Source organism: Nycticebus coucang, chromosome 17 (genome assembly GCF_027406575.1).
Source record: "Nycticebus coucang isolate mNycCou1 chromosome 17, mNycCou1.pri, whole genome shotgun sequence".
Lineage (NCBI taxonomy): Eukaryota > Metazoa > Chordata > Mammalia > Primates > Lorisidae > Nycticebus > Nycticebus coucang.
In genome coordinates this window covers 59,642,903-59,665,372 of record NC_069796.1, presented here as the reverse complement: position 1 = coordinate 59,665,372, position 22,470 = coordinate 59,642,903, and the positions used below count along the sequence as shown (strand labels likewise).

The following is a 22,470-nucleotide window of genomic DNA, read 5'->3' as shown; positions in this document are numbered from 1 at the left end:
TGAGACAGCTTTTTTGTAAACCTGGGGTCCTGCTGCCCAGACCCTGTGCTAGAAAGGGAGCAGAAGCACTTCCAAGTAAACCACCAAGACCCAGTGAATATCCAGACATTTCCTAGTATAATGGCTTTTGTTTTGCAGAGGAAACATCGTACTGAAACTATTCATAAATATCATGACCTTCCTCCCTCTTTTCAGCCAGACAGCGCACAGAATAAATTACATGAATCTTTCAGAATGTTGAAAACTTAGAATCCTGCTTTTCCATACTAAATAGTAAATACAAGCTTTCGGCTAATTTCCCATCTTATTTTAATAATTTAAAAATAATGGAAGAACACTATATGTGATAAATGCTTTACATATACCATTTTATCTAATCTCTATGATAGTAGTAGTATTACTACATGGAGAGACCTTTCAGATGAGGAAACTGAGGCACACAGTCACTCTATGCCAGAGACAAGATTCAGGCCCTAATGGTCTCTGATAAATTATTGCTCTTTTAATATGCATGCAACTCTGTTTTCATGCTAGACAGTCATTAACAGATGAAGCAGCTTATGAAAATACATAAATGTGCAATATTTTTCTTTAGTGTAGTCTTGTGTTTTGGAACAGTTCCTGGGGTCTAGGCCCATTTTAATATCTGAAAATAGGCTGCTATCAAACAGGTTATTTTATCTGGTATTGCTAACCACTGAAATTGTAAGAAAGAAGAAATAGTTTTGTATAGTTTCTACTCCCATAGGTCATAGTTTAGTTGTGGACATCAGGATGTTTTTCTTGCTTATCTGATTCATGTAGTTTTTTCCTTGCACATCTGTTACATAAATTACTAAACTATTTCCTTGAAAAGTTGCCAGGTTAAGTCACTTTTAATAGGGATTTAAGAGGTTGGTACCTTTTGGAAAGAAGAATTAAAAGATTGACTCAATGAGTTATTTTAGTTCCTCCTTCTATAATTTTATGCTTTTTCAGTGATCAATTTATGTATGCATTCTTTTTTTGTTGTTGTTGTTGTTTTTTTTTTTTTTTTTTTGGCCGGGGCTGGGTTTGAACCCGCCACCTCCGGCACTGCCCTTATGTATGCATCCTAATCCTGATACATTATCATTTGAAACTAAATTTGGAGTTTTGACTTCTTTAATGGTTGTTTATTGAATATAATCTCTTCTGACCTTGAATTCTATGTAAACTTTAAAATAATGATTGTCTGTGGTGTTTTTTAGGAAAAAATTCTCAAGATTTATTATTTCCGCTAGTTAAATTTTAGGACAGTTTTGTATTTATGACAAACACACCAGTTGTTAGTAATCTCAGAAATTTTAGGTATGAGTTTGGTTAATTTTGCTCCATCCAAACTAATACTGAATCAATATTGGAAATTTTCCTGGAATGTTATGTAAACTCTGACATAAATAAGAGACAAGGTATTTCTTGAAGGTACAGTTTGAAATTATAGGAATTTGGAATGCTGGTTTTTAAGCTTGAAATTTTTAGATGGAGAATAATTATACTGATAATCTATAATGGAAATTTTTAGAGATTAGAAGAAAAAGTATGGTAAAAAAATCATTTATCATCAGCTACTGATCCAAGTTTTCAGATTAAAATTTTTGCATTACATTTTCTATTGTTTAGCCATTCTTTCTAAAGCAGTAGTTTCTCTATAGATTTTTCTGTTAGAAGTTTTGACTTTTTAAAAATAGATCCAGAAGGTTTTTAACTGGAAGTAATTTGTAATTTTGTTATGATCGAAATCTGATATGTATATATTGGGAACAAATCACTTAGCTAAGCCGGTCACTGGCACGTACTTTATAATTCAGCTTTGTTTTCTAGCTTTGGGGCTGTGGTAACAACTTACTTCTTATGAAAAAAATGATTCAAAGAAAGCCAAACTTTAGTCATAGTAGTAAATATGGTAGAGTAAGAAAATGAGATACAAAGGAAAAAAATACGTATTTTATATATACATGTACTTAGAAGGGAACACATCAAGTTTGGCAATAGCTTGACCCAATCAAATCTATGCGGAATCAGTAATTATTGCAAAGTGTTCTGCTTTGTAAAGGTTTCTTACCTGAGAAATAAAATTTGGAAATACAATATGCACAGGATACTTTTGATTGATTCTTGGAGATTTTCAGGAGTCTCTGCTGCAGACATTTCTATTTTCTTATTTTTGAGGATAGACAAGGATCTTTAATCTCTCAAGAATGTTGCCAGTCCTGGTGGCTCACACCTGTAATCCTAGCACTCTGGGAGGCTGAGCCAGGTGTATAGCTTGAACTCAAACAGTTTGAGACCAGCTGAGCAAAAGCAAGACCCCCGTCTCTACTAAAAATAGAAAATAGGAGGCAAGAGGATCGCTTGAGCGAGTTGGAGGTTGCTGTGAGCTGTGATGCCACAGCACTCTACCCAGTCCAACAGCTTGAGACTGTCTCAAAAAAAAAAAAAAAAATCCAAAAACCAAGAATATCACAGGTTCTTCCTTATTAGCTTTATTGTTTTCCTACTTGTAGGGTATTGTTCAGTGTTTGATTTGCTTACACCAAAACTGAAAAATACTTTTCTAGAAAATAGGTTTGTAGTATTTGCCTTTCCACTTTATCTGTAAGTAGTACAAATACAGTCTTAAACTGAGTTAAGATTATAAGAATATTAAGCCATATCAATCAATAATTGAGTAGTAGGAAAATACCAGAGTGATTAAAAATCTTTGGTTCACTTCTTTGCCTTTATGATTACATCGAACTATTCTTGAAATTGAAGGCTGGCATTTATCAGAATGAAGCAAAGAATTTTGTAGTAGATTGATAGGAGAGTGTTTGGCTTAGAAAAAGTACAGTCCTCAATTGTTTTAAAACTCCAAAACAGTTACAATTTCAAAAATAGTATTTGGGTGTATTTTTCTGTTATATTACATCTTGTAGGGATGGAACAATTGGAAGTGATGTTTTTGAATATTAATGCACTTTCTGTGGTTTTACTGTCAGGCCCCCATCTTGAGTTTGGAGGTAGGCAGTTTTTTGTCTGTGCCATGTTTTTAAGATGTTTTAGGTACTCGGTTATAGTAACTAGCCTGGTCTTTCTTTGACTTTACAGAATTATTTTAAAAGGACCATGAGTCTCCCCTTCTTCCTCAAACCCTGGCAGTAAACTGCTCTTTCATTTATTTGATCTTGTGTTTTTGTTTGTTTGTTCGTTTTGCTAACCAAAGGATGAGGTATAATATTTCAGTGTAAATTCTTGATGGTTGTTTTAAAAAGCACAAAGGTTCATGTTTTGAGTATTTAGGATTTTAATGTTCCCTCTTGAAAAGTAAAGAAGGAATCAGGTGCAAATCTAGCATAGTTCTTTGTGTAAATAATTGAAATCATAAATAATATGCACATGAGCAACCCACATACATACTGATGATGTCATTGGATATGTGTTTTAAGGAATTAAGTTACTCTTTTCTAAAATCTTACATTGCAGAACAGATAAGAGAGTCGCAAGATTTTAGATGTCTCAGATTTTGGTTTTTCCCTGATCAAACAGATGTTTACTTTCGTTTTTAACTGTACATGTGTAAGGTTAGAATGTTGGTTTCCTCCATTTCTATTTTTTTGTTGTTGTTGCAGTTTTTGGCCAGAGCCGAGTTTGAACCCACCAGCTCCAGTATGTGGGGCCAGCGCCCTACTCCTTGAGCCACAGGTGCTACCCGGTTTCCTCCATTTCATTTGGATGGTTTATCTTTAGTATTTACTAAAACTCCCAAATATAATTTCCATGAGTGAGAAAATACCTTTTTTCTTAACATTAATTCAATATTTAACTCTTTTAATAGCATAATTTTTAGGGATGTTGCATTTGATGTCCTCTTACATATTAATTAATAGGTTTTAAAATTTAGATCAGATAATACTACTTGCTTTTTAATTTTATGGCAATGTGGCATAATAGAATGGGCTTTGGAATTAAAAGACCTAACAAAAGTTTTAACATCTGCCATTTACTAGTTGTGGGCTTCTAAGTAAGTTTTTTTACTTCTCTACTAAAGAGTTGTTAAATATATTTTTCCTCTCTGCTCACTTTTTATTCACATATATATGAATATATATATACACACATGTATGTATGTGTATGTATGTGTATAAATATATATATACACTTTTTTTTTTTTGTAGAGAGGGCAGTATTAGAAATCAGCCAGGTTTAGGGTTATATTTTGTTCTTCGGCCCTTTTCTGAAATTTATTTTATTGGCTTTCTTCTTATGATATGGAGGGAATACTATAGTTTGTTTTTTGCCCTCATCCCATTTATTAAAGAAATAGGAAGAAAAGATACAATGCAGGAAAAACACTATCCTTTTACGTCAGGCTGAATGAAGCACAGGGATTACATCCCTTCATCCTCCCACCCTAGACCCTCCACCCCCCATTCCCATCTATATCATTTTAAACTTTTTTTTTTTTTTTTTTGCAGTTTTTGCAGGTTTTTTTTGGCCAGGGCTAGGTTTGAACATGCCACCTCCGGCATATGGGACCAGTGCCCTACCCCTTTGAGCCACAGGCTCCACCCCATGTTAAACTTTGAAGTTCTTTGATTGGGAGTATCATGGGTGAGGGAGTTGGATGCGTACAGGAGCCTTAACTCTGGCCATCTCTTAAGTCCCAGCAGACAGGAGCTGTGGGCCCAGTCAGGCAGAGATTGCATTTGGTGGGTCTTAGATGTGGTTGTCCACCTCCCTGTTCTGTATGTAGGCCCCCAGGGAAAGGTGTGGCAGTAGAAGTTGACCAGGTCCAAGTTGCCCAGGTAGAGCTACTGGAGCATGGTCCGTTCACCAATGCAACATTTCTAGAAAGCAGTGAGCTAATTCTCCAGTGCTGAGCAAGGGACTACTGCATATGAATTGGGACCTGCAGGCCAATATATCCCCAGAGGAAAAGTCCACGAGAACAATTCAAGGAGCTAGTAAAGGGCAGAAAGCTGTGGGACAAAAGCACAGCAGGCTTCTGGAATGCTAGAGATCTTTTCTCTCAAGGCTAGGATTATTCCCACCTGCCATAGTCCATATCCCACAAATAACATTTCACCTTCAGTCAAGAAAAAAGTGGAAAAGATGGCTCATTTGAACTTCAGCCCCAGCTGTGTTCTTTAGATTGTAGCTCTGTATCTACTACCCTTTTACATAATGGACAGTCCCTGCCTAGAACCACAATGCTGGGAAACCAAGGTGAGATGGAAAGGTATTTAAGGAGGTAGGTAACATTCCATTTGGGTACATTGCAGCTATGAGACCAAACTTTTCCCTGCAGAGCCATTTATCCTTGGAAAGGAATATGGGTTTAGAACCAGGGTCCCAGTTGGCCTTGCAAAAGAAGCTGGGTTGATACCCACAGGGCCTACTGGAGAAGAGCCCAGGTGCCCAGCAGCTGACCTGGGGAAAACAACTTGACCAGGGCCTGCTGGGCCAGTAGATCATGGGAAAGTAGCTGGACTTGGACCCTGCAGGCCAGTGGCCCTCGGGAAGTTAGCTGGGTTGGGGCCTAGTGGCCCAGAGACCCTTGGGAAAACTGCTGGACTTGGGCCCTGGAGGCCAGCAGACCTTTGGAAGGTAGCTGGGTTTGAAGCCAATATGCCAAAAGACTGAGAGAAGGCAGCTGGGTTCAGTCACCATGAACCTTCCCCCCTTGGAAATGGATTGGCATTTATCCCCATAGGGCCACCTGGCCTTGAGAAACAAGCCGAATTGGAGCCCTTGACATGGGAAATGGATTTGTACTTGGAAGGCCAATTTCCTGAGAGCCTGGACCCGAGGTTGGACCTGTGGGACCAGGTACTCTTGCCATAGAAGATGGGCTTATACCCATGTTTCCAGAAGCCTGTGAGAAAGAAGCTGAGTTTGCTCCAAAAAAACTTGCTGCTCTTAGAATGGGGGCAAGATCTAGGCCTTGAGGAGCAGCCATTCTTAAGTTCAGACTAGATCCTGTGCCCATGAGGCCACCTGCTCTGGCATCCACATTAGGACTTGGGTCCAGGCCACCTGCCGTTGGGTTGGGACGAGGGCCTGGACCTGGAAACATACCTGACCTCGGGGCAGGGTTTGCACCTATCTCAGATTGAGACTTGGTCTGTGGGGCCCAGGCCAACTGGGAGGACCATTCCCAGAGGGCAACAGGACACCTGTTCTCAGGTTGGGTCTAGATCCAGGGCCCATGAGGCCACCACTTCCAGGGTTAGGACCTGCTCCCAAGAGACCACCTGCCCTAGGATTGGGCATAGGACCAGGTCCTGGGAGACCTAACCTGGGGTGAGACAAAGGCCCTGAGCCTTGGAAAAGAACTGTGCCTGTGCCAGTGGGATTTATCCCTCTTGGAAAAGAAGCCATGCATGGGTCATGGGCACCAGTGGTGAAAGGTGCTAGATTTGAAGCCAGGGAACCTGATGAAGTTGAAAACGGAGATGGATTCCTTGGAGATGGGACCAGATTTCCACAAAGAGAACCAGCTGCCATGAGAAAGGGATCTGAGTTCATACCCAATAGGTGGGCTGTATTCAGAACAGGACCTCCTGTTGTGCCAGGGAACTGTCCAACAGTCCTCGAGGTGGCAGTGGGGCATGAGTCCAAGGAGTAGGCTGCTCTCGGGGAAAAACCTGGGGTTCTGTCATACTTTCTTGGGGACATTGGTGATAATGGGCTTGGGCAGGTTTTGAAAAGATCTTGTTTTTGATAAGTGATGTCACCAGGTACCTGGTGCAAGTCTTGCTATCAAGCTCATCACAGCCCTGCTGCCAGGAGTATGTTTGAGAAGGACTGCAGAAGGTTTCTCCAGGTGGATGATTTTCCCATACAAGATTTGGGAAATGCCCTATTGTGGTCTCCCAGGAGGTTTCCAGCTAATCCAATGCTGTAGCCAGCTTGGATCTCCTGCTGTAGCTTCATCAGCACCCATTTTGCCAGGCCTCCAGCTCCTGCTCTAGAAATAACAGTTTTCACCATGAATGTTCTGTCTTTAAAAAGCAACTGAAAATAATCTGCTATGATGGCTGCCAAACGCGGTGCTGTGTTGCCAAGGGGCGACAACCGAACCTCCTGCCGCTGCCACCACCTGTGGGAGCGCTACCTCCAAAGTACTGTAGTTTATTACTGCTTTAGCAGTATACCTGTTTTATAACTAAGTTACTATATAATCAACTACAACATTTGCTGTAGCAGAATTAACTTCTAGTGAACCATGTCCTCACTTGTGTTAAGATATTTTTCATTGCTTTGTGTTTCGTTTTAGATCAATAAGCCTTTTTTTGATGGGTGATAAATATTTACCTCCTCACAGTATTTCTGTAGAGTTTCAGATTTTCTGCTAACAGCAAAAGTAATATATTTGTTGAATTTAAGAATAGTAGATTTCTTATCTGTTGACCCTAAATTTGATACTGTTCACAGGACTGTAATGACATGTATGTAATTTGGTTTTGAAATATGAATATTAAGCTGAAAATGTTCATCTTATAGATAAGAGTAATGTGGTGAAGGTCATCCCCTGATGAAAAATAATTATCACAGGGTTCATTATTAAACCTTTGTAGTTTTCTTGAAACGATTTCTCTGATGTTTTGGCAAGAAATATAAAAGAAAGAAAGTATTTCCTGCTTAAGTGACTTGTTACCTGAGGAAACTTTTTTCCTTGGTGTCATTTTATGGGTTTTTAAAAAATCCTTACTTATCAGGGAGCATAATTGTTTTATAAAACTTCATTATAAAAGTATCTTTTCTGAAACCTTTGTGGCATCCAGGTTAATAGATGACTTAAATATATATAGGTTTTGTGAATCATTCTTCCCTAGTACAGTTTTTAAAAAATCATATTAATTTGAAAATTAGGTTAAATTATTCCCTGTAGTTTTATACACATAGCACTTGGTATATATATTTTAGTACATATGCATATATTTTAGTTAGCAGTTTGCCATACTTATTAGCCTAATAAAACAAGATATTGGAAGTACAGATAATATTCAGACGTCTATCATGATGCTTACTTGCTTGTGAAATAGTTAAAATCTAGCTAATGATTATATAGTACTTGATTTTATATTTTTAATGGCTTTTAATAGTTTTCCCTTGGTTGCAGTATGATACCCATGAGGGAGAAATTTGGAAAATACAAAAAAATAAAAAATAAAGAAAAAATACCATTATTTAAAAACTATTGCTTGGAACTAAGTTACATTTGTGTCACATCTCGTTGTCCCTGTCTGAGTGTGAATGTGTATATGCATATGAATGACAAAATACATTTAAAGGTTATAAAGAAAATATTCCTGATAGCAGGGTACATGAAGTCTATGTAATAAGCTTAAAAGAAAGGAAGAAATTGTATGAAAAATATGTACTTACTGGACTTCATTTTTTTTTTGAGACAGAGTCTTATTATGTTGCCCTCAGTAGAGTGCTGTGGCATCACAGCTCACAGCAACCTCAAACTCTTGGGCTTCAGTGATTCTCTTGCCTTGCCTCAGCCTCCCAAGTAGTTGGGACTATAGGTGCCCACCACAGTGCCCAGCTGTTTTTTTGGTTGTAGTTTTCATTGTTGTTTGGCAGGCCTGGGCTGGGTTCGAACCCGCCAGCTCTTGTGTATGTGGTTGGTGCCCTAGCTGCCGAGTTACAGGCGCTGAGCCTGAACTTCGTTTTTTAACAAAAGAAAATTAAAGAGGCAAGCTGGGAAAAATACTTATTACATTTTCAATTTACTCATTCCTTTGTTAGCAGTTAAGACCATGTTATATTATACTATAACTCCTGTACTTTACCTTTTTTCTTGGTGCATAGTTTCATTTTAGCAAAGTTACAAGCTCAAACATATTCTTGAGCTTTTAAAAGGGAAAAATATCAGTAATAAGAACTCAAGTTTTTTCCCGTGACTCGTTTTACTGATTATGCTTAATGTAGAAGCAGCCTTGACTATCATAACCAATTCTGACTAAAAAACTGGATCCAACTTTTCAAGTAAAATATCTTGGTATTTTATCAATATTATATGGTCAAATAAGCAGAAAATAAGGAATAAAGAGGAGGGCCACGAAGAACAACTGTAGCTTACTGAATTAGCCAACTGTAGCTTGGCTAACTGAGTGTTCACTGTGTTCAGAAGCATATGTGTAGAACTTAAGAATGGTAATTTTTAACAGTTGGCATTAAATATCCAGTGAGTGTAGTGCTTGGTTGTGCAGTTCTGTCTTAGGCCTGTTGCTGGTCATGTTGTGAGGAGCAAATGTGAAAGTGGTTAAAAGCACTGTGGAACCAGTGAATGCATTTACAAATAAAAGTAGTAATGATTGTATTTGTGGATTTTTCCCTTGTATTTTTCACTCTTTCACTATTTTTCATGTTCCCTCAGTATTTCTCCCTTTCTTGTTGACTGAACATTAAAGGTCCCTTAAACTTTGGTATTTGTTACCAGTCTTAGTATTTAAACTACCCAGCAGTAGTTACTTTACCTTTAAACAGTATAGTTTTTAATCATCTTCATCAGGACAGAGAAACTTACCCTTTTGTTTGCCCATTTTCAAGACTTCTGTTTTAAGCAAAGAGAACATTTATATATTGAATAAAAAAAATCCATGTGAGGATGGCTCATTTTGTGCTTTCTGGTGACTTAGTGAAGCAATGTCAAAAATATAGCCACATTTATTAAAATTATTTTTCTTTTACTCCCCCCCCAATTTGTACATTCTCATGTCTGTTTATGTTAAAGGAAAAAACGTGGGTGATAAAAGGTAGTTCTTGGTGGTGACAATCAGATCTTTGTGGGTCAAGCTCTCTTTTTGTATCACTGCCAGCCTGGTTTAAAATAATACACAGAATTTTTTTTTGGTTCTGGTCAGAGTATTCTTGATTGCTTTCTTATGATAATTATGTGAAAGGAAATGTAAGTAGAAAAGCCTATATCCAAGGCCTTTTAAAACTGAGTGTAAGGGGATAATTTTAAAAATTTTCAAGTCAGGAATTTCAGTCTAGGATTGGTGAGAGTCCAGAAGTCGTTTGTTTGACTGTAGTATTAATAATAAACGGTGTGAAACTTATTGGTCTTTTTCTATAGTTTTGTTTGCATAACAGATTCTAGACCTTTGTCTGGATTTTGTGTCTGTTTAAAAGCCTGTTGAGAGAGCTCCCTCTAACGTCTGAAATGACTGTTCAATCATAGGAACCTTTAGGAATTAAACTAGCTGTCTTTTTCCTTCCACATCTGCACATAATTTTTTTTTCTTTTTCTTTTCTTTTCTCTTTTTTTTTTTGAGGGGAAGAAGAGGATTACTTTCCCTTTTTAAAAAAGGTCACTGAAATAGGGAGGGGTAGGGCATGGATTAAGGGTAATAGAAACATGAGAAAGGAAGGGCCAAAATGCCATTTCAACCTTTTTAGAAATAGTTACTTTTAAAATGACTATAAGGTCACACTGTACAGTGTTGTTTTGTTTTGTTTTAGTTTACATTTGTTTCTGAATTAAGTGAAACTTAAAAAATACTTTGCTTTGGAATTCTTTGCCATCAGATCTAATCTTGAAAATTTCTTATTTCTGAAACCAACAATTTCACAAGAAATTGCCTTAAAGTAAAGCCTGATTGTTCTCATGGAAGTGTTCTGTTATTTTTGTTATTGTAGTAGTATCCTTCTATAGATACACTTTAGAACTATGATTTGAGTATGTTTTGATGGCTCCCCCCCCCCTTTTTTTTTCAATCAAAGAAATAAGGAGAATCTTAAATGTTTGGCTCTTTGCCATCTCTCCCTCTAAACACACAGCACTCAGATCCACAGGCCTTCTGCTAAGAATCTTGTGAAGGGTTATAGAAACAAGACCTTTCTTATTTGACCCGTGGGCCATTGTAGCTGGAACAAGGAAAGTAGTGTTCTGAAAGCTACAGCATTTATGTGTATGAGGCTCTGGCAAAAATACTTCATGTATGCGGGCTGAAGATTAACTCCTTTCATCTTGTTCTCCAACAAATTAAACAATGCAAAGAGATTTCAAGTGCATTCTTGGTAATGAAATGCTTGGGTGAATTGTAATCCTAATTGCTATTGTTCATTTTCACAGCTGCATTTTGACACTTTTAACTGCGTTAGCCACACATTCTTCAGCCACCAAGATAAACAAAATCATTCTGAAATCCATCATTTTGTGGCATCCTAAATGGCAAATCTGTTACTGGCTGCTTTGATTTTATTTTGGTTCCAGTGTTGATAAAATAAGGGAGGAAATTATTCTTATACATTTATTTATAAAATTGTTGTCAGTAGAGCCATTACTCCGTTTTTATGAAAATTTGTTATTTGTGGTCTTAAATTTTGAAGGGGGCAGTGGAGATTATGTATTTATTTTAGTCGCAGGGAAAGAATTTATATTCATTTTATCAAATCAGTTGATATTTTTAAGGGGCAGCTTTCTCTAACATTTGAAAGAAAATCATAGGATTTCACTTTTCCTTAGTAAAACAGTGTTCTGAAGTTAAATCTAGGAGCCAGATTTATTCAGTGATTCGGCAAGTCACATTTACATGAATAACGGTTCTTTAGTTTGATCCAAACCTGTGTATTGGTCTCTTCTTTAAAGGGGAAGAAATTGAAGTGTTTGCAATAACTTTGAAATTTATACTTATTTATATTTAAGAGATTTGAGTGCCAATTTCAACTAAATCTTCTCTATTTAAAAAACAGAACTTTTTGACGGCTAAAAAACTTTATAGCAACAGTAAGATATGTGTAAGTAATAGTTATCTATTTCTAAGACTTAATTTTAAGTGGAAGTATTCACAGGCATCTGTTATAAGAGTTATTCAGTAATAATTAGAATTTTAGATATCAAATGAACACTATTTTTCCAGTATTAATTTACTCTCAGAATGTCTTTGAATTCTTAAATTAATATAAACATGAGAAATTTCATTTTAACAAACAGATATTTAGCTCTCTCACATATTTAAGGTATTTTTCTAAAGATAATCGTTTCTTATAGAAATACTATTTAGTGTTTACAATTCTCCTAATAAGTGGTTGTTATATTTAATAATAGCTAACATTTATTGAGCACTTCCTATATGTCAGAAACTGAGCCAAACACCATTTGATATGCAATTTTGTGAAGTAGTAGTCTAACTTAGTCTCATTTTATGTTTGAGGGACCTGAGATTTAAGGTAATTAAAATACTTTTGCTAAAGGTCACAAAGTAAATGATTGGAATCAGATCTTTCTGACTCCTGGAGCTCATGTTTTTGATTGTTGCTGAAATCTTATGGGAAAGTTAAAGACATTATACAGTCTACTAATGGAATATTATATGGCCAATAAGAGTGAGCATTACAGTGATTATATAAAGACAGGGAAATTTCTATGATATAGGAAGTGAAAAAAGACTAGATTACAATTAAATGTTCATAGTGGCTCTTATCATTCTCCTTTAAGTGTGATGGATATATGGATAGTGTTCAGCTGTTACATAATTTTACTTAATTTACAGAATTTCTGTAAACAGAAACATAAGCCTGCATGTAAACCAGGTCTGGTCAGGAAACTGACACCTTAGTTTTATAATAGACTGTAACATGTTCAGTTTCTTTTTAATTTGACCCAAAGCCATCTTTTACTGGACTTAAGCCTGCTTTAATGTATTTTCTCATCTGTATTCTTGAAGACTGATAGAATAATAAAATTTTCTTAAAGATAAAGTGTGTTATATACGGTCTTTGGGGTAGGTTGTGCACAAAAGATGTTTTCTTTCTCACTCTGTAGAGGTAGCTCATTAGGACACCCAGTAGTGTCATTATTAAGTTTTCATGTGTTTCTCAGTTTTGATGCTAATCTTTGTGCGTATGTGCATGCGTTTTTTTTTTCCTCTGCAGCACCAATGTGGTTATGAATTATTCAGAGATTGAGTCTAAGGTTCGAGAAGCAACGAATGATGATCCTTGGGGACCTTCTGGGCAACTCATGGGAGAGATTGCCAAGTAAGTGATAATTTGAGTCAGCAGTGCAGAAAAAAATCAAAGTATCTTTACATAGAAATCTAAAATCTGCATTCAGTTTTAAACTATTTAGGTGCCAGATATAAATTTTGCATAAACATTTTAATAATAATGTGGAAAGTTTTATGCAAAGTCCTTTCCCCTTTAAAATTACCTCAAAAAACAAAAAAAAAATTCTTTATTTTTAGTGATGTTTTGAGTCTTACTATAGCTTACCATGTAAAATTTTGATGAATGTATGTAAAATAACTTAAAGCAAAATTACAAATTTTTTTCCCTGTTGAACATCTGGACCATTGTGTCAATGAACCAAAAGTTTGCAAAGCATGATATTAACCCGTGGGGCTTACAGATGCATTAGGTAGTGTGCAAAATACAGGAAAATATTTTTAAGAAAGTGTATCATCTAAATGTGTTAAGTGTATTCATTTTTTAAAATTCTTTGGAGAAACTCAGTAAATTAGAACAAGCCTGCCATCTACTGTCAAAATTAATAATTACAAATTCTTAAGGAAAATTGCTCTTTTTTTTTTTTTTTTTGAGGGCTACATTTATGTATGAACAATTTCCAGAACTTATGAACATGCTTTGGTCACGAATGTTAAAAGACAACAAAAAATATTGGAGACGAGTGTATAAGGTATGAACATAAGTCTGTTTTAATTACTTGACATGTTGAAAACAAATGTTTGAATTTTAAGGTATATGTACATAAATAATTTTTAAGCACATTAAATTCTAGAGTATCCTAAAATAGATAAAATAAGTAGATTTGTTACTTGTGTTCTCTTTTCTAGTCATCACAATGATTCCTAATGGAAAATGCTTAAAATTAATAATACTTCTAAATATTGAGCATTTTTATTTTATTTAAGATTTTTCTTAAGGCTCGGTGCCTATAGTTTAGTGAGTAGGGCGTCAGCCACATACAATGAAGCTGGCGGGTTTGAGCCTGGTTCAGGCCTGCTAAACAAAAATGACAACTGTAGCCAAAAAAATAGCCAGGTGTTGTGGGCGGGCGCCTGTGGTCCCAGCTACTTGGGAGGCTGAGGTAAGAGAATCGCTTAAACCCTAGAGTTTGAGGTTGCTGTGAGCTGTGATGCTATGGCACTCTACCGAGAGTAACATAGTGAGACTGTCAAAAAGAATGAATCAATAATAGTATATAGTATACCCACTATATGGGTAGTGTGAGCAGTTAAAACCTACAGTCAAATATGGTTTGTCATCTCTATATTATATATACGATAGAGAATGTATATAGTGTATAATATAAACTATATTTTATAGTATTATCACAGTAGTCTGCACTAAAAGGTGTTATTTCAGGATATAATTAGAGATGTTAAAACATTAGACTTAAATTCTAACGTTTTTAGTTTATGATTATGTGCTCTTCATCAGATTTCTTTTTTTTTTTTTTTTTTTGTTTGCAGTTTTTGGCCGGGGCTAGGTTTGAACCCGCCACCTCCAGCATATGGGGCCAGTGCCCTACTCCATTGAGCCACAGGCGCCACCCCATCAGATTTCTTTCATTTAGTTTTGATCTCATATAATGCAGAATTCTAGAATGGATAGTTATCTGTTCTATACTCAATATATTTTCTTGCTACTCAACAAGTTTTCCAAAATGACATAAAACATTTATATGTGAAACTTTGAAAGCAGTGTTTTGGCTTTCAGGATTGAAAGTCTGTGCTTTAGTTCCATGCTTTTTATGTTGTTTGTTTCTAAAAACATTTGTTATTATTCCCTCAGCTTATATAATAGATGTGATGAAATCATTGAAATTTCTGTAAATTACATTTGCTTTTTTAAATTACAGTTTTTTAAAAGAAAATTTTGGGCAAATTACTTTATAAAAGAATAGAATCAAGCACCATCTAAGGATATTTTGGTTAACAATGGACTCCATATATGATAGTGGTCCTGTAAGAGTATACTGTATTTCTACTCTACTTTTTCTGTGCTTAAATATGTTTAGATACATAACACTTCCCACTGTGTTACAGTTGCATACAGTGTTCCATACAGTAACATGCTATACAGGTTGTAGCCCAGGTATATAGAAGGTTTTGTAGGTTTGTGTAAGTACACTCTGTGATGTTAGTTCAACAACAGAATCATCTAATAATGCGTTACTTAGAACATATCTCCATTGTTAAGCAATACCTGACTGTAAATTACTGGTATGATAAAGTTTTGTGCCCCTCAATTTCATCATCCTAACTATAGAGTTTCATATGCCTAATCTTTAAGTGAGTTTTATTCCAAGCAAGGTTTAGTCAAAATGCACAATTCGTGGTTTCTAGCATATTCTTTGAGTTGTGCAGGAGTAACTACTGTCTGATTCCAGAACATTTTTATCACCCGCAAAAGAAACCCCATGCCTATTGACAATCACTCAAAATTCACTTTTTTTTTTTTTTGAGACAGAACCTCACTGTGTTGCCCTAGTTAGAGCTTGCCATGGTGTAATTGCAGCTCAGAGCGACTTCAAACTCCTGGGCTCAAGCATTCCTTTTGCTTCAGCCTCCCAAGTAGCTGGGACTATAGGTGCCCACCATGACACTTGGCTAGTTTTTCTATTTTTAGTAGAAATGGGGGTCTTACTCTTGCTCGGGCTGGTTTCGAACTCCTGAGCTCAGGCAATCTATCCACCTCAGCCTCCCAGACTGCTAGGATTACAGGCATGAGCAAAATTCACATTTCAACAAAAATTTTTTTTTTGAGACAGAGTCTCAGTATGTCTCCCTCAGTAGAATGCTATGGCATTGCAGCTCACAGCAACCTCCAGCTCTTGGGCTGAAGCGATTCTCTTGCCTCAGCCTCCCGAGTAGCTGGGACTGCCTCAGCACCTGGCTATTTTTTTGTTGCAGTTGTCATGTTGTTTAGCAGGCCTAGGTCAGGTACAGACCCACCACCCTCAGTGCACGTGGCCAGCGCTGTAACCACTGTGCTATGGGTGCCGAGCCAACAAAAACTTTTTAAACACTAGGTTTTTTTTCAAACAAAAGCCACATCATTAATCTCAAAATTAAATTTTATCTGGGGAAAATGCTATGGGATCGTGTAATTACCAAATAATATTTCTGATGCTCTAACAATTTGCAGTTCCGTGTTGCTCAGGTAAACTGAGCCAATTTCCTAAAACTTTATTGTTCATTTATATCATAGATCCAAATATTTTTGAACATCAGAAGTCTTGATTTTTAAAAATCTTTTTACACATAGTATCCAGTGAACAGTTTATAATTATGTACTATGCTCAGTATAAGAGGAATTTCTGTATAAGTGTATAAAATCTAGACAGTGTATTTAAAGTCTAAGGTAAAGTAAAGAAACTCTCCCTTTCGACCATGAAGATTATTTATTTGCTAATGTTGGGATTAGTTTTTTTAACCATTTACCAAAACTCTATTAGAATTTATTTTGTTTAATCATCTGGTGCTTTGTATTTCTACAGTCGTTGCTGCTCCTAGCTTACCTCATAAGGAATGGATCAGAGCGTGTTGTTACAAGTGCCAGAGAACACATTTATGATTTGCGATCCCTGGAAAATTACCACTTTGTAGGTGAGCAATAGAAAAACCTTATAAGCAAATTAAAACAGTAGTTGGAGTTGTCAGTCACCTGAACCAGCTTAGAAGCTTCTCTGCTCTAATTAGAATGTGACTGTTGCTGGTTGTGTGACGAGTGCAGAATCCAAGACATGGGGCCCTAGAGTATTAATTAGTGAAGACAAGAACTTGCAGAAAAGACTGGCTAATAACAACAGAACCAACACAACATGAGTGTTCGGGTTTATATTAAAATATGCACTGGAGACTGGTCCCCTGTGGTGTCCATAAAGGAATAGCTTTAATCATATGGGAAGAAAAGGTTAGAGCTCCAAAACACACACATCTGTTTGAAGCTGTTTTTTTTCCCCTCCCACCAAATAATATTTACTGTGCAAAGGCAGCAAGGCCAAAGTGTGTTTTGAATGTGAAAGAGGCTAGATAGCAAATGAAGCACATTTCATTTGTAGTATACCCCAGTTGTAAGCACTTGAAAAATTCAGGTTTTGAGCCTCACTAAAGCTTATTAGTAGTAATTAGTGCTCCCAGACTCATACTGGGGAAAGCAAGTATGCTTTTCAGTCATGAAAATTTTAAGATGGTTTTTATATGTTAAAATATGATGGAAAAAGAAAGTAACATTTATGAATCTGTCCATTTCCTATGGTTATCATCATTGATCCTTTTTAGTGGATCTTTAATTGATCTTTCATAGTGCTATTATCTGTGGTCCTTTTGAGTCCTTTTGATATGCTTTTGTTAGTGAAAATTTCATTTTAGAACTTAGTTTCCTGAAGAGGAAATGCAAAGTTAAATAGCACAATTCGGCTCTTTTTATTATTTGTTAAATATTGAAGTTGGTTTCTTACGTTTAAGTTTTTATGTGTGTGTTTTTGTCTTATAGATGCAATTATTACATATTAAGTGAATTCTTAGGTTTTGTTTCTCCCTTACCATCCTCACAGATGAGCATGGCAAGGATCAAGGTATAAATATTCGCCAGAAGGTGAAGGAATTGGTTGAATTTGCCCAGGATGACGACAGGCTTCGTGAAGAGCGAAAGAAAGCAAAGAAGAACAAAGACAAATATGTTGGGGTTTCCTCAGACAGTGTTGGAGGATTCAGATACAGTGAGTATCAGAGACAGGCTGACACCTAACCATCAGTGTAGCTTCCTGGGTGTATTTTAAAAACCATTTAAATACCAGAAACTAAAATGTTATTTTTTTTCCAGAAATACATTGAATACTAAAATACACAATAGTCATTTGGCTTCTATCACAAGTCTAGGGGATGTTTAATTTTAACTTTTGTGGATTTAAGAATATAATTTTAACCATTATTAGCTAATTAAATGACTATCAACTTTGATGTAATATGGAGAATAAAACAAATATATGTACGCTTCCCTCTTAGGGTTATCATTCTTTTAAAAGGAAGGGGAAAAAAGCTTTCTGTAACTCATAGTTTAGAACAGCAGTTCTCAACCTGTGGATGGCAACCCACAGGAACTGTATTAAAGGGTTGCAGCGTTAGGAAGGTTGAGAACCAATAGTTTACAGCATGAAAATATAGTTTGATTAAGAGATTAATCTTTCTAACTTGAAATCAATTTCATCTCTATTTTTGACTAAAACCAGATAAGCTTCTTTTTTTTTTTTTTTTTTGTAGAGACAAGAGTCTCACTTTATGGCCCTTGGTAGAGTGCCATGGCATCACACAGCTCACAGCAACCTCCAACTACTGGGCTGAAGCGATTCTCTTGCCACAGCCTCCCGAGTAGCTGGGACTACAGGCGCCCGCCACAATGCCCAGCTATTTTTTGGTTGCAGTTCAGCCGGGGCCGGGTTTGAACCCGCCACCCTCGGTATATGGGGCCGGCGCCCTACCGACTGAGCCACAGGCGCCGCCCCCAGATAAGCTTCTTATAAGTCAGACGTCCAGTCTCTTCCCTTACTTAAGCAGTGCATAATTTAACATAGAAAAAGGTGACAGATGATACCGTCAGTTTTTCGTCTCTGCCTATCGCTTTATTGGTCCTAACACATTTAAGATTAACTAGCACATTCATCTCTTATGTTTATTTTTAATGTAATAGTAGAATGTAGTTTTTTCAAAATAGGGCAGTAGGTGCTTGAAGCAAATACATAAAACAAGAACTCTCTTTCTCAGCATGTCCTGGAGTCGTTCTGTCTTCTCTGAGTTCTGATGTCTCCTGGTCTTTTTGTGTAGATGCTGACAGTCCAGTGTTGTGTATCTTAGCAGCTGTGAATTGGGGTTCCCCAGACCTCCCCACTCATAGCTAAGTTTGTTTATATTTGAATTATATTGAGACCTGTTACTTCTCAGTGGAACCATGTAAAAATCTTATTTTATAATTACCTATAAAATATCTTTATACTCATTTGCTCCTGCTTTCCTGCCCTGAAAGAAAAAATTATTGCCTTTAATTAGCTGTTTAAGGATATTTCTTTTTTTTTTTAATTTAGTAAATTTTTTCAAATTTCAAATGGGGGATATATGATTAGGTTACATATTTTGCTTTTGTATTAAAATCTGAGCTGTAGGTATGTCCTTCACCCGGGAAGTGTGCTATATGCTCATATAATGTACCTGTTGGGTGGTATGTTGAAGTATCACATAAAAGTCAGGTTTTGTATTGGGTAGGACTATTTCTCTTAAAACATACAAATATGTTTAGGGTTTTTACTTGTTTGAGGGAGTGAAAACCTTAAAACGTATTTGGATTATTTACCAACGTAGTTGTTTAACTTTTTCAGTGTACCTATGGCAATTTAATGTGTTTTTGAATAGACATTGCTGTTTGCAACTTATTTCCCCATTCAACTTAATCGTATCCTTCTTTTTCCCAGTACAATATTTAATTATACATGTTATGAGATAAATTTATAATTTTTTTTTTTTCTTTTTTTTAGAGACAGAGTCTCATTTTATCTCCTTGGTAGAGTGCTGTGGCGTCACAGCTCACAGCAATTGCCAGCTCTTGGGCTTAGGTGATTCTCTTGCCTCAGCCTCCCAAGTAGATGGGACTACAGGCGCCCGCCAACGCCCGGCTATTTTTGTTGTTGGTGGTGTTACAGTTTGGGCGGGGCTGGGTTTAAACCTGCCATCCTCAGCATATGGGGCCAGCGCCCTACTCACTGAGCCACAGGAACCGCCCAAATTTAGAAAATTGAGTAGGTTTTCAGTCTTCAGTCATGGCAAACTCACTATACCACCTACATTAGAGGTAGAGTTGAACATTCTGTGTGTTTATATCACATTCTTTGCTAAATTATTATTTATGTTTATATTAGTCAGACTTAAATAAGCAGTGTTAATGATTTTGTAGGTTTTCTCATTCTAACACTCATAACATCTTACCAATATCCAGTATCTTTAGCACTTACTGTGATGTCCACCACTCTAAATATGTGCCTTTCATCCACTTTTATTTTTCTATAAGTTTCTTTTCAAAGTCTAGTTCATCATGTTGTTAATGTATATATACACATTGTTGGAAAATCATTTATTTTGAAAGACTATCCTTGCTTAAATTTTGTCTAGAAAATTTGATTTTGCCATGTGTTCTTTAAGTGTGTTCATTTCCAGATTCAATAGATATATTTTAAAATCCTTTAACTTTACAGAAAATTTTAACCTTGCAGTTTTAAGAAGCAGTTCAGTAAAATGGTTTTGTTCAGTCTCCAGATGCCTTGTGTGCCATCAGAACTTGTTAACAAAAGTTCAAAACAAAAGCTGTTTGCCACCTTTTGATTTTATTGTTTGTCATTGTCCTTTTCTTCTCAACTTGCCTTCATTTTCAACATTTTCTTTAAAAAAAAACAACAAAACAAAACCTCAGGTGATTTCTCTGTACCTTCCACTCTTGCTCCTGAAGTTGAATTTGGACATGGAAATGGAAGGGCTTTGTTTGTGTCCTTAATTCCTCTCTCTCTTTATATTCCTAAAGGTAAGAATGAAAACAAATCTTGACATTTTGGTTTTTTTGTTCACTGCCATGATCTGTTGTCTTCATAACCAAATTGACACAGAGGCTCTGGTTTTGCCAGTCTTAGCATGTATTTTATGTTGATGTTTGAGTAGGTTTTGAACCAGCATGAACATTCTTCATTACTCCATCTTGTGTAGTTTTTGGTAGACTGTTCTTTTCTTTTTACAGTAATTTCCCATTTCCTGAAAAATCATTGAATTATTTTTCTAATTGGATGCTGAAGAATGACAGTTACTGAGTCCTTTGAGCTTCTTGGGACATGTAGCTTTCAAAGTGGAGTTCCTTTTGTTTGTGTTTTTAAAAACACTGTTGCTGTCTAATATTTTTTCTACAAACTAAAAAGCTGTTAAGGGACAAGAATGATATATATGAAATGACTTCTATAAAAACACAAGTATTTTCATTTTTCTCTTGCTTATATAACTTAGGTTGGTTTTTGTGTTTTCCATTGCTACTTGGAGTAGCCTCTAAGATCTTCCTGATATGCAGTGCTGTGCATTAAGGTTGTGGAAGTTTTCATAAACAAAAACCTTTGAATCTTGCACTCTTGCCGCTTAATGACTGGCATTACATGCTGTGCCTTGCTGTAATTGTGTTGATTCAGCACTGTGGGAGCTTTCTGTTTTCCTGTGAAAACAATTTTATTATGAGGAATAACTTCAGAAATAAGGACTGTAGACACCTTTTGAATTTAATGTCCTCAGAGTTCCTTCTTCTTTTTTTTTTTAATGTTTATAGGTGAAAGGTATGATCCTGAGCCCAAATCGAAATGGGATGAGGAGTGGGATAAAAACAAGAGTGCTTTTCCATTCAGTGATAAATTAGGCGAACTGAGTGATAAAATTGGAAGCACAATTGATGACACCATCAGCAAGTTTCGGAGGAAAGATAGAGAAGACTCTCCAGAAAGATGCAGGTATTAACACTTTGTCTCCTGGGTTGCTTAGAAAGGGTGCTAAATTTATGCAGCTGGATTTTGGCGGGTGGGGATGGGGGGGTTGTTGTTTTTGTTTGGGGTATTGGCATTACCTAAAGTTTGGCTGTTTCTTTAGAACAATTTTAGGTTCACAGAAAAATTGTGGGTAAAGTACAGGGAGTTGCCTTGTACCCATCTCTCCTTCTTCACAGGTTCTCTTGTTATTAACATCTTACTTAACATCTTACATTGTTATGGTATATTCATTAGCAATGGAGAAACCCAAGTCATAGTTTACATTTGGTCTCACTGTGTTGTATAGTTCTGTAGGTTTTTACAGACGTGTAATATACACCATTACAGTGTCATATAGAATAGCTTTACCGCCATAAAAATGCCCTGTGTGAAAGTATGAAGCAGTTCGTGAATTTGCAAATCATCCTTACACAAGGCTGTGCTAATCTTCTCTGTCTCATTCCAGTTTTAGTACATGTGCTGCCAAAGCGAGCACTGTGCAGCTTCTTTTAAGATGCTAAGTCAAACATTATTTACAGTTAGTATTGATATATCTTCCTTCATATTGTCTGTGTCCACTTATTTCTGAAGTTGATCATGTGTCCTGTACATTTTTATTCAAGCTATGTAATTTTGGGGGGAACATTTCTCTTTCTTTTTTTGAGACAGAGTCTCTCTTGTCTCTCAGGCTTGAGTGCCATAGCATCAGCCTAGCACATAGGAACTTCAGACTTCTGGATTCAGGCGATCTTCTTGCCTCAGCTTCCTGAGCACATGCCACAACACCTGACTAATATTTTCTGTTAGGCTGGTCTCAAACTTTGTAATATTTTTCCCCAGTAAAAACTTTTACAGGTTATTTTGTATTTGGACATCAGATCAAGAGATGTAAGATATTCTTGAGGCATAATGAAGTTTATATATGTAAGCAAAAGTTAAAGGATTTG

General features: G+C 36.3%; 1 protein-coding gene, 1 non-coding gene and 1 pseudogene across 4 annotated transcripts in view; 1 reads left to right on the top strand and 2 right to left on the bottom strand.

Annotated features, from left to right (window-relative positions):
* CLINT1 (clathrin interactor 1) overlaps positions 1–22,470 on the top strand; it is a 71,515-nt gene that overhangs the window by 26,335 nt on the left and 22,710 nt on the right. For all 3 annotated transcript variants that reach the window (XM_053566597.1, XM_053566598.1, XM_053566599.1), the window contains exons 2-6: positions 12,895–12,999; positions 13,561–13,657; positions 16,484–16,592; positions 17,543–17,707; positions 21,331–21,508. In XM_053566597.1, coding sequence (XP_053422572.1) covers positions 12,895–12,999; positions 13,561–13,657; positions 16,484–16,592; positions 17,543–17,707; positions 21,331–21,508 — 654 coding nt within the window. The remainder of the gene's footprint in view (positions 1–12,894; positions 13,000–13,560; positions 13,658–16,483; positions 16,593–17,542; positions 17,708–21,330; positions 21,509–22,470) is intronic.
* Positions 6,659–7,088, bottom strand: LOC128568749 (chromosome transmission fidelity protein 8 homolog; annotated as a pseudogene).
* Positions 21,914–22,019, bottom strand: LOC128569385 (U6 spliceosomal RNA). The gene has a single exon (XR_008375346.1). It is a non-coding gene; the product is annotated as a U6 spliceosomal RNA (small nuclear RNA).